The sequence below is a fragment of the Heterocephalus glaber genome, unplaced genomic scaffold, assembly GCF_053883595.1.
Source record: "Heterocephalus glaber isolate CG9 unplaced genomic scaffold, H.glaber_assembly_v1.0 deba00001663, whole genome shotgun sequence".
NCBI classification, from domain to species: Eukaryota; Metazoa; Chordata; class Mammalia; order Rodentia; family Bathyergidae; genus Heterocephalus; species Heterocephalus glaber.
In genome coordinates, this window is record NW_028258404.1 from 160739 (window position 1) to 178279 (window position 17541).

Below are 17541 nucleotides of genomic sequence, written 5' to 3' on the forward strand. Positions count from 1 at the left end.
AGCAGCTCCAAATGTAGTTATCACCAGAACAAGTAAGAAAGTGTGGGAACACCTATCTAAACAGACACATTGAGTCTCTTTCTAGCCACCCCAAGCACAGAGCCACAGCCATTAGATGTAACTCTTGCTAATAATCAAAAAAAGAGAAGTCCAAATAGTATAGAACACAACCTAATGGTTCCTATGGAATTCTGACAGAAATAATGCTGTAGTCACTATAAGAAAAGTGGGCATCTATGGCTTTAGCAAGCCTTGAGGTGTTTTTGATAAAGGACATCCAAGAACCACACTTTCAAAAGCACTCCTTTGTTACTCTGCCAAGAAAATTATCTCTATTATACAGAACCTAAAAGATCTTCTAAAAGAGGATGGTTCCAAAAGTGACTTGTTACTTTGGCTTGAAGCCTGTTACTGGCCCCCCATAAGCTCTAGGGGACATTCCCTTTCCCATTACCCATGTTCCACTGCTAGTGGGAAGTAGCAGACACCTGTGGTCTTCAGTTGACACCTAAAGCTATGGTCTGTGTTGAGGATGATCAAAGGAAATACAGGATCTTCCATAGGTATGAAACAGTGTCTTCCAAATGCCTTCTGCACACAAATGTTACACCATAAATAGAGGTACATCCCCTCTCTAACACTGAGGAGGCAAGTAGTCTCAGAACTCAACTCTAAACTCCTTGGCCTCACTGAGCTAGGGCACATCTGAGGGCTAGTTCTAGGACATTCAGGGTTCTGAAACAGAATTTCCCATAGAAACAATGATGGACAGAGAACTAGAGCCCCAGGCCATACAATGAGTCAGGCCACACCTCTTGGAAGTATTACAACTCCATCTCCACAGCTCCAGGATGAGTCCACCTCATTCTTTATCTGGACAATTGTGGCAGCTTCCAAAGGGTCTTACTGCCTCCACCCTCCCCTACCACTCATCCATTTTCTAGTCTGCTGCTAAATCATCTTCATGTATAAATTAATTATTGTTATTAACATATTGGTTTCTGCCTACTAGGCTCTATGTTACTCCTTAGCATACTGTCTTTCTTTTTTTTTTTGGTACCAGGGATTGAACTCAGGATCTTGCACTTGCCAGGCTGGCAGTGGCACCACTGAACTAAATCCCGGGTCCAGCATACTGTATTTTAAAACATAATCAAACAGCACCATATCTAAATAAGTTGCTGAAGTGTCTCAAAAATAACTAGAAAAGGTAGTAAATGCTGTTTTTACCCACAAAATAATCTAGAAATTATTCTCTAGTTATTACAGACAATACAATGCTGTGTAATTTCTTACCTCTTAAAATAATAGTGTCTTGTAGGGTTCGACATGCCAAACATAATGACATTCACTTTTAATAATTTATAATTTCAATGTTTTCTTTGATTTTAGAATCAGAAGTTGAGATAGTGCATATGTTATTTTGACTGCGCCAGAAATTTTCTTTTTGGAACTTGGGTAGAACTGCTAATATGAATAACAGTAATTTTAGTTTTTGGCACAAAAGTTATTATGAGGCCTGAGTTGGCAGATTTTGAGTTTTTATTTTATTATTCCATATTCTTGAGTCATTAAAGAGTTTGAAATAAAGTCAAAATGTTCCAGAAATATTTTCCACTTTCTTTTAGTTACAAAATAGGCTCCCTTCCCACAAAAGCTTAGAACATATCCCCCCATAGTATATTAAAGAGGTTAAAGAAATGTAAGTGAAAAAGCCATTAAGCTTATTCTACTTTTAAAATGTCCCCCCCTTTCCTGTTTTATTCCCCATCGCCATGCAAAAATGTTGCTTAGATCATGTGAACAGAGGGTATAAAATGGCCCTCCTCAGATTATGGTAATTCTGAACAGCATGTTAGAACAAAAGATATTTATGACTAACAGAGTAATGGGAATATTCATATTTTAAAGTAATAGATTATTCATATAGGGACCATAATTGCTCTATCTGCCTTTAGCACAGAGACACAAAACCATGCATGGAGTTGGGATCACAACAGATGTTTCAACATACATGACCATGGAGACTGCTCTACCTGGTACTGTGAACTCTCTTGAGGGAAGACATGTTCTGATGCTTCACTAGTAAAACCTAACATTAACACTGCCTGAAAATGAGCTGCCAAATGTTTTGGAAGAGAACCGCATCTGTCCTTATTCAGAGGAGGCCAGGCTTGCTCTAACTTCATAAGCCTGCTTGACGAGTGTCATGATCCCTCATCACCCTGTATAGCTCAAAGTATTAGGTATATTATTGTTTGTGAAGAAATGGATGCTCAAAATGGTTGAGGAAGAATGGCTTCTCTTGTCTAATTCTTCGTTATTTTCACATTTCCATAAAAGTCTTCTCTATCTCTTACTTGAAACATCTCTTTGAAACTGCACTTACGCTATATTTGCAAAGGCTATTTAATTTCCTACTTTGAATCTAGGAAAAGTAAATTGTAAATATATTTTTAATGAATATAGTTTTATTATTACTTTCTTATAAATACTAATTATTATGGGCTGGAACCAAATACCAATAAAATATTTCTAAGTCTATGCATCCCAACAGCAAATTGAGTGTAAGCTAACACTGATGAAATGCTTGACAACCTTTCTCTGCAGCAAGTTACTCATTTTTCTCTGTATTTGTGGTACTTCATTTCCTCAATAAACTTGTTCTTTATGGTCTCTAGGAAATGGATCTCTCACTATGGTCACAGATTCTTAATTTAATATGGTGCCCAGGATCAGGGGAGGGGCACGGCCGAGTGCCCCCATCAAGTGCTAATCTCGAGGGCAGAATGGCCAAGCCCTGGAATCAGAAGAGGCCTTGTAGCAACATTAGAGGCCTGTTGCAGCCTTTGAACAACTTACTTATATACATGGGAAGCACTTTCCTCAGTTATAAACAGGAAGAATAATCCTGGGAATACCACACTAATGTGAGTAAAGATCTTAAAAATCATTTGCTTTTTTTTCCTCTGGTATCAGGGATTGAACTCAGGACCTTGAGCTTCCAAGGCAGGCGCTGGAACCACTGAGAGCTAAATCCGCCTCAAAAATCCTCTTCTGAGAGGTGAAATATTAGGGCAAAGAAACATTATTGGTACCCTGTCAACCCAAAAACAATTCATTTAAGCAAAAATGACTATAAATAAGTAGAAGCAGAGCCTGCAGTATAATGGCATAATACCAATCAGCATGATCATCCATAACTATAATTTAGTTGTACATTTGAAGAAGATAAATCTATCCAGCATGAACATATCTATTCATCTTTACTAAATCATAAGTACAAACTTGTGATAGTGAAAGGTAACTATTTCTTATATCGATCTCATCTATTTAGTTCTGATTTATTAGTCTTTTTTATACAAATACTTTTCTAAATTACTTGAAGGAATAGTTCTAATTGGGCTCTGATTTTGTCTTCCAGTTATATTATATACTGCATGTTCAGTCATAAAGGTTTGTGTTTAGTTTCAACAAACATTTCCCCACTGTTTACTAGATGTGCTAATTTGATTCTTTTCACTAATATCTCCTAGCTTTGCTTTCCTCTTGGAAACTTTAGAAATGGATATATAGAATAGAGTTATGCTTTCATCAAAGGGCATCTTATTCATACAATAATCACCATGCCTTTCCACATAAACATAATAAATTTACAGTTCCACAGTTACTGTCCATCTTTTCCACTCCATTAAATTTAAAGTCTGAGGTTATTTTTATGTTTCTTCTCAATGACATCAATGAATCTTGATTATAAGATTTTTTATAGTTAAGGATAGGTTTTTTATTTTTTAAAGGATTTTAACAGACATTTAAAATCTTAATTTTTAACAAAAGACAAAAATCTTATGAGACAGTAATCTTTACAGAGAATTTTATAATTCCTAAGATTCCAGTGCTTGAATGGTCTCACTTTATTTTTGGCATATGAATATACAAAACCTATATATAGACATACTTTCCAAATAAGAACTATAGCATTTTAGTTATTTCTGTTAAAAATAAAAGAATATTTTGGAGCAAGTCCAGTATTTCTCAGAGTATAGTTGACCAGAAATATTTATTTCTGTTTTTATTATTTCTCATCCCAATAGATTCTCATTAAGACCAAGAGATTAAACAAATAAATCATAAAAATTAAATTACTTTAATAAGTTAAAAACAAATCAGCCTGTAAGAGAACCCTAACCATCTGATTACATTCTGTGAATACACTGTTGGTTTGGGATAAGAACTATCTAGAACATAAGAAAGTGGATCATCATAGTGGAAATTCACAATCACCATTTGCCTGGATGCAACAGTCATGGTCATGACCAACAGGTGACTCTGTTTTCAGGGTGGCTTCTCTCTTCCACTGATCTCCTGGCTCATTTGATTCCCCAAAAGATGTATTTCAAGAAAATATCTGTTTTTTAAAAAGGTGTATGTGTTGCCTATCAACACAGTGATGTGTTACCCCATGGACATCCCAACAACTCCCCACCATTTGATGCACAGAGAAAGGACGTCCAAGCAACATGGAGGTTCCTTAGAGTAAATCCCTGAGTTGATCAAATGAATCATTTAAATTCTTCTTTTCTACTTAACTCAGATACCTCAAAGAAGAGCATTTACATGTCCTGAAGTGGATTCAGCTATCCTGACTTAATCAGTGATCAGAGTCAAGATTTTATTTGCCAAAGACTGCCCCTACTTTTCTCATAGGAAAGATCACTGTGCTTCTCTTTTTATACAAAGCATTTTTACACTTCCCAGCCTACAAAGTTCTGTTCTCCTGACATTTAAAAGGACCAACCACTGTCATCTGTCCTATATAAAAGTTTCCCAAACTTAGCAGTTTAAAGAAAGGTTATCAAATAATAGCAGCAGAACTCATTATTTTACTTAAATTCTAAAATTCTAAAACAAATGTTTCTATATAAAAACTTTCTGGTTGAGGATTGGAGGGACCAGAGCTATATCCCTCAACTTCCTTCTTTCTTGACATCTCTTTCACCATTCGCCAGAAGGGATTCCACAGTGAATGAAGAGCCTCTGAATTAGACAGCAAGAGGTAACTCTCATATGAATTGTTATTTTTCTCAGCAATTATCTCCTTATCTCCATTCAAATACAACAACAAAATGTACTTGCCATCACCTTGCAGAAAAACTTATTTTTATCTCCTTTTGAGTGATGGATTGATTTTATTTAGAACAAAGCCACAAAGTTTATAGGTTACAAATCTGTATAAAACATCACAAAGTGGGGATCTCTTATATTTTTATCCTTCATGATTCTACAAACCTGACCAGAAGGGGAGAGAAATAGACTCTCTTCTTCTTCATATTTGTGGTTCTCTCAAATTTCCACAAGTGAATGCTTTCTCTCTGGTCTTTATAAAATGTCCCTATTTAAACGATAAGCTACAGGAAACCAGAGATCTTGTCTATGTTTGTCATTTCTGCATAAAACCAAGTGTTTGTTGTACATACACTCTAGCACTTAGTAACCATTCCTAGTAGGATCAATATGAAAGAGCCATATTTGAACTGTCTGCCCATTTGATCTGTAAACGTTGAGTTTTCTGGTATTGGTAATTATGCATAACCTCTCCCCCACACAAAAAAGGAGGGGCTGGTAAGCAAATGATGCTTGTTACAAAGGCAGCAACTCAGCTTTGCTCTTAAAAGGTACCTCATATTACTACTACTGTTGTATCTCCCCTCCTATGAAAAAGATGTCATGACAAGTTTCTGCTTTCCAAAGAAGTGCAAATTCAATGTCAACAGCAAATATACATTGTGTTGGGTACTGGAGGTACCTCACAATAGTGAGGATTGATAGTCACTGCCTCTGCCCTTGTAGAGACTCTAATTGAGGCAAGGAGGACAGGCATTATGCACCAGAGTGTGTGTGTGTGTGTGTGTGTGTGTGTGTACACAACACTGTCCTCAGTAACATACTGCATGAAAAAGACATGTCTCAAATGGTCACCCACACAAGTGCCACAAAGGAAGGGACACTGTCCTACAAGCACCTTGAGTTGAGAGCTCTAACCTAAACAGAAGGCTTAGTCCTCTCTCTAAATCGAGAGTGGAAAGTTGAGGAGCAATTCAGTTAGGACCAAAGGAGTAGGGAAGAGGAGGCAAAGCTGAGGGGGTAGCATGTATGCCAGTGCTCTGGTGAACACCACAGCCAGAGAGAAGGGCAGGGAGAAATAATTTCTTAACACAGGGCAAAAAGAAAATGTTTCTCAAGGCAAAAAAGGTCAAGCAAACGCCAAAGCCATTTCTGTTATCAGTCCATATGCCACTGAATTCTTTCCTTCTCAGCCATTTTCCCCTGGACCGACAGCAGAGTGAAGGCCGAGTCTGAGAGTGGGAGGTCCTGCTGACTGACACACAGTCACTGTTGAGTCACAGTCAGTCATTCCTGACGATTCCAGGTTATTATTCCATGTAGTGGAGCAGTGAATTCAATGGTTAGAAACGGAATGGAGAGCCTGAGAAAGGCGGCGAGGCAGCCGAGAGGAAAGCCACCTCCATGGAACAGGAAGTCTTTTCTTTTTTCAGAGCATCATCCATCATGCTGGGGGAAACGGCAGTAACGTAACCTACTACTTCTTAATAGGCTTCTGCACAGAGAGTGGCTTTGAAGCAGCAGCTGCCCACAGTAAATTTCACTGACCCTTAGAGCCTTTCTCCAAGTTTTCCAACTGTTTTGTCTCCTGAGCTGCAGCTCAGTGTTGGGTCCAAGTTACAGCACCTGACTAAACTAAGGAGCCTGCCCCTTATGAGAATGGAAAGCATTCCGTGATGTTGTCTTTTCTGAGCTACCCCAACAGTGAGACATGATGCCATTCCATCTGGCCATAAAGTGTATTCTTTCCCAGGGAGAAGAACCCCAGAAAGGGATTTGTATTTTAAGGTCTGGTATTTCACTGTACACATATCAAAGAAAATACAGCCCAGTCCCAAGATAATGCGACCAAGGGGTCAGGTCTTCTCAATAAAGCAGAATTTAATAAGTCCAATAAAACCAAAGGCTTTTAGAGTTAGTTCACACAGACTTTAATTTTATTTAGTTATAAAGTTTTAGAGATGTAAAAATCATAGAATGGTGTTAGAAATAAGTAATTTGAAAACTAAGAAAATACATCTAAAAATTCAGCCTTTCCCCTTCTGATTAATTTCATAACATCTGTAATTAAATTAAGAAATATAATGCAGTGTACAAAACACACAAATTAATGAAATAAATAAATATTCTTTTTTTAGGTATCCACGGTTGATGTTCCAAACCCTCTGTTCATACAGTGTGTATGCTAAGCTGTTTTCCTCGGAGCAGGGATAATTTGCTTGGGTCAATCACATTGTGGGTTTTATTTCTGCCAACTGATCTGGGTATTAGGGACAGTGAACCCTAAGACACTCACTTTTGTATTTCAGTTCTTCCATCCCAAGCAGGGGATGAAGGCAGAAGGTTTTTGGTGGCACAGGTTTTGAGTCATGTTATCACAGGTTCAGCACCTCTCAGGTGCCTTTCGGCATTTGGGCAGAGGAAAGTCAAATAAAGGTGGCAAAGTTTCAGATTCCATTGTCTCGGTTTACTTTAAACAAAGACCAGAAATTTCTAATAAGTTTGTCACAATTGAGCATGTACTTAATGAAGCTATGTCTTTTGGATTCTACTCACTTTCCTCAATCATAGAAATTTCAAGAGGGGAAAAAAGATGATGCATCTGTGATTTGTTATGATGAAGAGAAATTCTTAAAATATAGCCATTTATCAGGACTGAGACCATGACCATAATGACTATTATCACAGTGACCATCAGTTGGACAAAGATGATAGGCTGGGCACTTTTCATACCTTCTCTTCTTGAGGTCTGCAACCCTATGTTTGTCCAGGATGGTATGCCCAGAATAGTTGCCCATTGGCTGATGAAATCTTAAATGAATGAATGAGCCTAAGATATATACATGGAAGCTACTGACTCAGGGTTATGCCATGCAGGTAAGTACGCATACCTTTAGATCAACTACAAAGTAAAGGAAATACTCAATTTATTTTATATTTTAATTGCTAGTCTAATAAAGCCAACTAATGATGAACTACTGTGAACAAATAAGTAGAGGGAATTAAGTCAATAATTACCAGTAATGTCTAAAGAATAGCATGAGTAATTAGCATTCTATACCATAGGTTGAGTCAAAAGTAAAATAACAAGCCTATTTAGGGTGAAGAAAATCATATCTACACAGATCCTAAGCACCAAGTTGTAGGATTCAAGACTGTTCTCATTCCTAGCCTACATAAGTTGAACTATTTGAAATTGATGACTTTGTTTAAATACTTAAGTGTCTTTGGTTTTATGTGGTGCAACCTAATATTTTCATGTGTCCTTGTGCTGATCTACAAGTAAAAGTAAGAAATTAGTACAGGCTAGAGATATTATTAATATTTCACTCTTTGGAGAGATCTTAAAGGATATTTTGTTACAGTTTCCAGCCTCATCACATTTACATTCCAAACATTCACACATGGAATGTATCCAATTGGTTCTTGCTCAGATGGAGTCAAAAGACTACTGAGCAGAGGACATAAATATGTAAGCAAATAAAGCTCTTTAGGATTTTTAAAATTCAGGTAAATATGTAAACTTACCAGGTAATGCAAACTGAAATGAACTTTCTGAAAGCCTTCATAATTTCCCCATTAACACAAATACAAAATATCAAAGTCCAAATCTTCATTAAGAAAGGGAGATCTTGAGTCTGAGACTATTGCAAAAGCAAGAATATAGTGGCTGTGATTATTGTACTAAAAAGAAAACACATATAAATGTGAATATTTAAAATTATTTAAAATTTTTTGTGTATGAAACATACACACATTTCAGTACATAGATATTTATCAAGTACCTAGTATTTATAAATATTATATTGGTATTATACTGGTACCATAGAAGATACAAAAATGATTAAAACAATGATCCTAACCTTACTGGATCTTAAACTCTTGGCAGAAATAAAAAAATAATAAACTATAAAGGAAGGAAAAAAATTAACAGATCAGGGAATAGGATCAAGGAAGGAAGATTGGCAGCAGGCTTTGGGGGGCAAGTACTATATGAATGGCTTTATGAAGAAGGGCTCTTTGAGTATGCCATGAAGAATGACCCCTATTCTGGCAGGTAGTGACTAGAGAGAGGTTTAGAGAGTTTAAAGCAAAATGAACATGAGAAAAAGCAACAGCACACAAGGGCAGAGCAAGATCAGAGAATTCCAAAACTTCCGAGTATAGGGGGATGTAGAGGGTTGTATGGAGAAGAAATATGGAAGAATAAATTACAGCTCAAATATGGAAAATCTTAACCATTCAGGAAAGAGTTGAATTTATTCCGTAGGTAGTAGAGAAGCATAAAAAAGTACTACAGCCACATTTTAGGAAAAAAGACCCAGCAGCCATATATAAGGATAGGTGGAGAATGTCAGGAAGCAGGGAAACTGGAGGTGTTAGGGGGAGAGGTCATGGTGGGAGATGAACTATGTCACAGGAGGAGAAAAGTAGTGAGGAGTAGAGTGATGGGAACATGGAACCAAATAAATGGATGTGAGAAGCACAGAACAGGTTGACTTAATGGTATGTAGTAACCAGTTAAAAGCAGAGCAAAAGGAGGCATATGGTGAAGGAAATGCCAATGCCTCAGGCTAGTGGTTCCATGACTAGAAATGGGGACATGATGAGCTTATTGTGTTAGAAGGACACTGACGTCAATATATTCAGCAAGGGTGAGAAAGACAGATTTGAGTTCAGGAGGAAAACCAAGCACCAGGTTAGAGTCAACCTCCTAGAGCTGAAAACTAACAACTTGGAGAGTTAGAAAAATATTATGTAACTAATAAAAGGATATGTTTTCACTAGGAGAATTAAATATGAAGTATGGTAAATTATATAGTGAATGAATCCAAATGACCTACGAAAAAGAAGGTGAATGGAAAATGAGATGCAAGGGAAAAAGGAGAAAAGAAAATACCACTAGAGAATTCATTTAAAAATTGAAGACTGGGAATCTAATTTAGGCAGAAAGAAAAGTGAGACAGATTCACTTTTCAAATCAGAATTTACAAGGATACATTTAAGCATGGTGCTAAACTAAGAAAGAAGTTAGCAAAAAATAGGTGAGATTATTTGGGAGAGCTCTATTCATTTTAGTGTCTGTGACTACATAGAAGGAGAAAGAGTAACATTTTAATAAAGAGGATTTTACAAACACCAAAAGAAATAAGTCAAAGTGAAATAAAAGGTTACTGGGATGGGCTCACCAGAAATATTTGTTTGAAAGATGGAAGAACATTTATTTTTCCAGTGTTGCATAAACTAATCACCAGTATTTAAGGTTTCCTGACTCTTGGTAATCCCAACTTCTAGAATGATTTAGATGTTAACAGACGTGCTCCGGCATTGTTTCCACACATGGGCAGTGACTGCCTATTCTTGTTAGAAATATGAGTCATAATTTTTCTTAAATATCCCCTCTACTCCTCCCTCTTTTGCTAATGTAATTCTGAAAGGGTTGTATGTAGGAAGACCTTCATTTTGGCAAATCTTCTGCATTTGAAAATTTACCTTAAAAAATAGCAATCCTATGTATTTCTTTGTTCCTAACCACCTCACATGGTTACATTCTGAAAGCCTGTATTTTCTGATCCTCCAAGGAATCGGCCTTGAACACTTACACACTCTAGAAAAACTTGGCCACGCTGAAATCTAATTTTGCAAGAATATAAATAGACATCAATAACTGCATAAAACTCAAACTGAATGGAGCTACAGTTGTTCAGCCATCTAGTATGCATGCATGACTGCAATTTTGTAACATCACACATTGTACAGATTAAAGGAGCTGAAATTCTGAGGACAGAGTGAGAAATTTGGGGACATATGGAAACTCATGGGACAGTCTGAGGAATGCTTAAGCGCATTTCACTTTCTCTGCAACAAGATAGCATTTTTTCTTTTTCCAATAATCAAAGGCAAAGTTTGGAAATCTTTATATGTGATAATACCTATAATCATGTTAATTACAGTATGAACATGGAGTTTTTCAACCAAAAAAGCTAAAATATATGTCCAATAAAAAGTTCAAGAACATTATCAGAATACATTTCTCAGTGCAGAGCTTCAATACATAAAACAAAAATCCAAGCACTAAATAAAACCAAGAAAACTTGCCACCAGGCATGGTGGCACATGCTTGTAATCCCAAAACTCAGGAGGCTAAGGCAGGAGGATAGCTTTAATTTCGAGGCCAGCCTGAACTGCACAGTAAGACTCTATCTCAAAAAAATTTTTTTAGAAGCAATAAAACTTTGATATAGGCTGAGAAAGAAGAGATAGGAATAATACTTGATATATCAGTTGAAAAGTTATCAAGCTGGGTCCTCTGACTCATTGACCTGTCAGTGATGCAATGACAATGGTGATGTTGATGATGATAATGGTGAATGCCACTTTTAAAGCATTACTAGGCTCACTTTATCTCATTTAATCCTCACAACAACCCAATAAGGAAAATGCTTTAATTATTCTCATTTTGCAGATGAGGAAATTAAAGCTTCCTGGAACTCCTGATAGGATGTACATAACTACACAGAAGAAGGAAAGACACACATGAGATTTGATCAATATTACCAAAGAAGACACACCTAGAAAAGAAGGTGCTAAAAGAATGCAGAAGCATGCAGATGACCAAAGGTTATATTACACTGTAAGTCACTGGAAATCCAATATGAACTAAGGAAAATTATAAAGATTTTTTTCTTCCAACAGGTTATCCTCCATTTAGAAAATTAGGTTAAAGAAAGTTTTTTACATATTTGCATAACTACTGATTGAAGAGTACACATTTACAAGAGTACATGCAATTAATGTTTTACAAATCCAATTGTTAAAATGTAATTTTAAGACGGTCTTGTTTGGCTGAGGAAATGCCTCTTAAAACTTGGTTTGGCTATTTCCCAGATAATACTGTTTCGTCCATGGCACACACATATCTGGTGTTCAAATCCTGAGCCAACCCAGACAGTTTTACTGTCTTCTTATTTGAAACACTGGTGGAACTTCCAGCAGGTGACAAATGGGAGACAAACTAAGGACCATGGTCGATATCAGCAAGGTGACTGAGCCATAGGCATGAGAGAAAGAATCAAAGTTCATGACACCCTGCAGAAGTAGAGTCACAGGAAGAAACAAACTAAAACAGAATTGAAGAGAAAACATCTGTAAGCGGTGCTACTGTTGGGGGAGGCAAATCCTCAGGCAAACCTTTGCCAGGGAGTGTCAATGTAAACCAACACCTCAGCCTTGGGAATTTTTGCTCCACATCAAAAGGACAGCAGTAATGCCATCTGCTGTTTGCTTAGAAAAATGGTAAGAGCAGATGTTTCCATGTGCTGACCTGCCATCCCTTGACTAAGAGGCCACTTGAAAAATAATCATGAAATAGCACAGGAGAAACATCTGCACAGTGTACAGCAGACCACCAATCATGCAGCATAAGAGAGAAGGAACATGCAAGGAGCCCATGAAATGATTGTAGGCAGACGCCCAACAAGTTGTGGGTCCCCTCACATGTGCATATTATATAAGACCATATAAAGTCAAGATCTTTACTGACAATGTGTTGTCAGAATCCTTCCCATGAACTTGAGTAATTTCAGTGGGCAAACCCTAACCTGATATCTCAAAAGGCTCAGAGGTACACATTGACTTCTCAGACTTCTCTTTGTTGTTGCCTATGATATCACTGGGGTTTGTTTTCAGCCTACATTTTAATCATCACTGAAATTAAATGATTAGTGGATCCTTAAGAACAAGATTTGGCTTGTACAGGAGAAAAAAACAAATGCAAAGTGCCTGTACAATATGAGGTTGGGGTATGGTGAGAAGGTTTGCATCTCACATCCCCTGTGTCCCTGAGCTCCAAGAGGAACTCTTGGTGAGGCAGATGCAAGCCAGGGCTCTTGGAAATGCTGAGTCACTTACAACCACCAGGCTGGATGGCAGAAACTGTGCTTCAGAAGGAACAAGTGTCATTTAGGATTTGCACCTGACCTGTGCTTCTCTTTCTTTTGTGGCCATGCCTGCCTGCCAACCTACCCAAGTTCATCCTCTTGCTTGGATAGTGCTGGAAGGAAAATACCAGTCATCTCCTCCTGCCACTCTACTGGCTGCAAGTCCCTGGACCCCATTTCCCACCAGCTAATCACCACCTCAGCCGCTCAGATAATCTCAGTAGAGCACATATTCCTGGAAATAAACATTATTTGAGAAGTGAAGAGTTTTCAAAATCAAAAGTTCTCCCAATGTGCACATGGAGAACAAAATGTTTCCGTGACCTATATTTCTTCTTAAACATGTTACACTTGTCCATTTAGGAATTTGCTTTCAAACCCTTTCAAAGCACTAGTTTTTTATAATTTCACGTAACTATTTTTTTCCATCTTCATTCCATCCACTTTTAATTTTATTTTTCTGATCTAGTAATCTTTTGACCCTGTCCTCAATAGTTTTGGTTTTGGATCTGTAACTAGGTGGGGGGTGGGGAGGCAGTTGGTTCATTTTAAATGAATACTTCCTTCCCCTTTCTGCTCTGAAGGAAGCATCTCTGTTGATCAGAGAGAAGGACTCTGACTCATTTTCCTTGCTTAGCAGACCTACTACCAAATAGTAAATACTTCAGTGTTTGAATAAATGAAAATGAATTTTCAGGAGAGGTCTTACTGAAAATGCTGGCTACCATATAAAACCACCAGAAATAATCTAGAATCTCCCTAAAAAAATGAAACACAAACCTGGGAGGACTTTGAACTCTGGAATGGCTGCCCTGACCTCCTTCCAGACTCCTGGGAAAAGCAGAGTGGTTGGTGATACCTCTCCTCTCTTACAACAAGACAGCCCTGGGAGGAAAATGTCACAATATAATAATTTTCTAACATATCACTTAATCTTCAAAACTAAAGAAGATTTTTAGGGCTGGTGATTTAGCTCAGTAGTTTCGCTGCCTGCTATGCAAGTGCAAGGACCCGAGTTCGATCCCCGGTACCAAAAAATAAAAGATTTTTATCTTCTTTAATATTGTGGTCTTTTAAAGATACACACATATCCTTAGCTTCTCTCTTTGGAACTTTAGGAATTCTTCTTTTGGTTATGTCCTCAGAAGTTTGTCTCCCTTCCCCTTTGTATTTCTTTTTCTCTGTCTCTTTCTCTCTCTCTCATATACTCCTCACTGGTCAAAAGGCTTTTCTTTTGAGAATTAATTTGGAGTTTTTAAATATCAACATGTCATTTGGAGGCAACCATTGACAATAACATGATGGAGCTGGATGACAACTGGTTAAAATCAAGATATGATTATAGATTGCTGTATAAAAGATTAATTGTTTTCTTCTGTGACCCAAATTAGCTCTATAGGTAAAATAGACCTATTTCAAGCAGTGGTAAAAGTGCTACAATTCTAAGCAATTTTGATGCATAATATTTATCTGCATAAAATTTCTATTTTATAATGATACTGATTCCTCAAAGTACAGTATAAAATCTAACATAATAATAAATAAAATAATAATAATAATAATAAAACTAAAAAATATAATTCCCACATACATTTATTATGCTCTGTTTAGATAGTTATTCTTAAATTATATTGAAAATGAATGTCCTCTCCTGAATCAGATAATCTTAGTGCCTAATTCACTCACTGACCATAAATCAAACACATTGCTAGGATCATTGCATTGTTGGCTAACTTACAATGGTCACGTTATCCAATGGCTACTCTTAGTCTCTAAAGGACAGTTTATCATAAGACAACAGTATGTTTCAACAGTTTAGATAGCCATTATGCTGATATTTGCCAAACCCAAGTATTTGCCAAGTACCTTGTCCTTCAAGGTACTCAAAATAGAATATGGAGTCTTTACCTTCCAAGCTTACATTTATACTTTGAAAAACAAGTCAGCCAAAAGTATAAGTAAAAATTAATATAGACTACTGTAAGGTAATCTAAACAATTAGTTCAGACAGTATTTTTAAAAATGTGTTAACATTGTCTAAGGTAAATTTTTAATTGGATAAATAAATAATGGATAATAGGGAAATTATCCATTATTTATTTATTTATCCAGATTTCAAATCCAATTTAAAGATTTTTGCATGTGAATTAAATATGGTGCCCTCATCTCTGTTTTTGACTTTCTATATAGAGAGGTAACAAAACATGTGCAGAATTATATAACCCAGTAAGCTCAAGACCACAAAGGCTCAAACTAAAGAAAGCACACTTCCTAACTTGCTGCCTAGAAGCTAATTATTTTTCATCTAAATAAGATTTTCTACATAAAATTACCCTGTATGAAATCCTGGGGGGCAGAGACAATGCATCTTCCAAATCTATCTTTGAATCTAGAAAAGCCCTGTCACTGGTGGGAATTTTTGGTGTTTGTTGGATTTTAATTTTTGTTTTTGTTTTTGTTTATTGGCTTGTAGCATGAGATTATCACAGAAGAGCAGGGTGTTCTTTACCTTCTGTTTATTTACTAAATCATAGGCTGTTTATACAATGACAGCTATCAAAAAACTATTGAACTGAGAATTTTCTGTCCACAATACCCATCAGGCTATCTGATGCATTAACTGAATTTACTCTTTGCAATTTTACTGAACTAAATGATTGTGTTAGTTTCATGCAAACAACACTCTGAGTTTTCTGGTGATTGTCCCAGTTATTTTGTGCCTTTTGGAGTATGATGATAGCGGTTCTCCCACAATCCTTTCAAGTGTTCTAGAAAGTTCCTGAAAAATACAGATTAATGTCTGTTAGTGTCAATAGGATGAGATGTTATTACTTATAGGTAACGGTAAAATTTCAGCACCAAAATGAACTTTTGAACCAATTTTAGAATCTTTTAAACTCATTTTTAAAGAATTTATGCCATGAGGAAGTTGTTTCAGAATATACCGTCACAGAAAGTATGACTCACTTAAGAATTAAAAGTATTCATTGTGTATTACTCATAGTATCATTCTTATTGTGAACACTCCTTAATGAATAAACCCATAGAATATAAAAATAGTAAAATATTACTCAAATATTGAAACCTTACTTTCACCCTTAAGCTTGAACATATGAAATAAAGGACAAATTTTAAAAAGCATAGGAATATTTGAATAATAGAATTTTTAGCCATGGAAGAGTCTAGTAATTATTAAGTAGACTAATTTTTAAAAAGTGGTTAATGAAGATATACTTTACTAGATAATATGCCCCCTATTTAGAGGAAAAAACTTGTTTGTTCTACTCTACTTTTTCAATTCTAAAGTAAAGAATACTTTCCTCTGAAATTTTCTCAATATAGAATAAAAAATGCTTCAAAATAAACAGTCTTTTGTTTGATGCTAAATATCTCTTGACTTAAGATGCCTATAGTATTTATAAAAATAAAAGTTTTTTCCTTCACATGAGTCTTGAGTACAAGACTCTGAAATATGGTATAAGGGCCTATAGGTAGCATCCAGTGGTGGCAAACCTATGGCACTCATGCCACAGAAAGCTGTATCACTGAAAGCTCTAAAAGGTTCGTCATTACTAGATGGAGTTCATTTTCAGGGAATAATCTGTGTTGCTGAGTTCAGATCATAGAATTGCTTCTTTCTTTCCCTTACCATTAACCTAAAATTAGGCATAGGACGAAGGAACCAGAGTCTGGCTGTCACTTCTCATTTATTTGACAAATATTTTTGGTGCGTATTATATGCTAGACATTGGAGTGTTAATATATACCAGTAAACAAGACAGAAAAAAACCTCTCCTTATAGATTCATATTTCCTCTCCCTTTCTTACCCCAATATTTACAATAATACAATCAATCCTAGAATTGTGGCAAAATAATTGGATTCTGGGTAACCTATTTCCTCTCCTTTTATTTGCCTCTGTAAGGCTAAGTGACAATATTGTAAACAAGGACTTGCAATGACACTATCATTATGGGAAGCTGCTAGTGATACTGTTTGAAAGAGAATGCCTAAGGGAAATTATGAAATAGTATGCCCAAATAGAGAGATTGCTTCATTTTAGAATTTAATTTTCTCTAGGTTCTCAGTGAAGTTGCTCAAGGATTTTAATACCTACCCCGAGAAGTGAAAAGTATTCTATTCAAACATGGGTGAAAGTCTTTAAATACTAAAAGGAATCACACTTTCCTGTACCTACTTGGGGTTTGTTTAGTGGAGACCCCAATTACCTATATGTCAAGCTTAAGTGCAGTGAGAGAAAAAGTAAAACATTACATTGCTTAATATTCCCTTAAGCAACCAAACAGAACGAGGACAATTTTTAAACTTTTTTGTTTATCAGTTCGTCTCATTAAAACTTGAGATGAAGCTCAGCAAATTTAAAGTTAATGTACTATTAAAGAGTATATGGAAAAACCAAGTTCCCTTAAGAAAAGTCAAACTCAGGTCCCCCAAGGTTTTTCAGGGAAAGAGAATCT

General features: G+C 36.3%; 1 protein-coding gene across 6 annotated transcripts in view; it reads right to left on the bottom strand.

The window, feature by feature from the left end:
• Positions 1-17541, bottom strand: part of LOC147822299 (uncharacterized) — a 390614-nt gene that overhangs the window by 159575 nt on the left and 213498 nt on the right. Inside the window, exon 3 of one of the 6 annotated variants that reach the window (XM_087197292.1) lies at positions 1041-15843. The exons of the other annotated variants lie outside the window; for them this stretch is intronic. Within the exon in view, the coding sequence (XP_087053418.1) occupies positions 15833-15843 (11 nt within the window). The 3' untranslated portion in view covers positions 1041-15832. Of the gene's footprint in view, positions 1-1040; positions 15844-17541 lie in introns of those variants that run through there. 6 annotated transcript variants of the gene reach the window in all.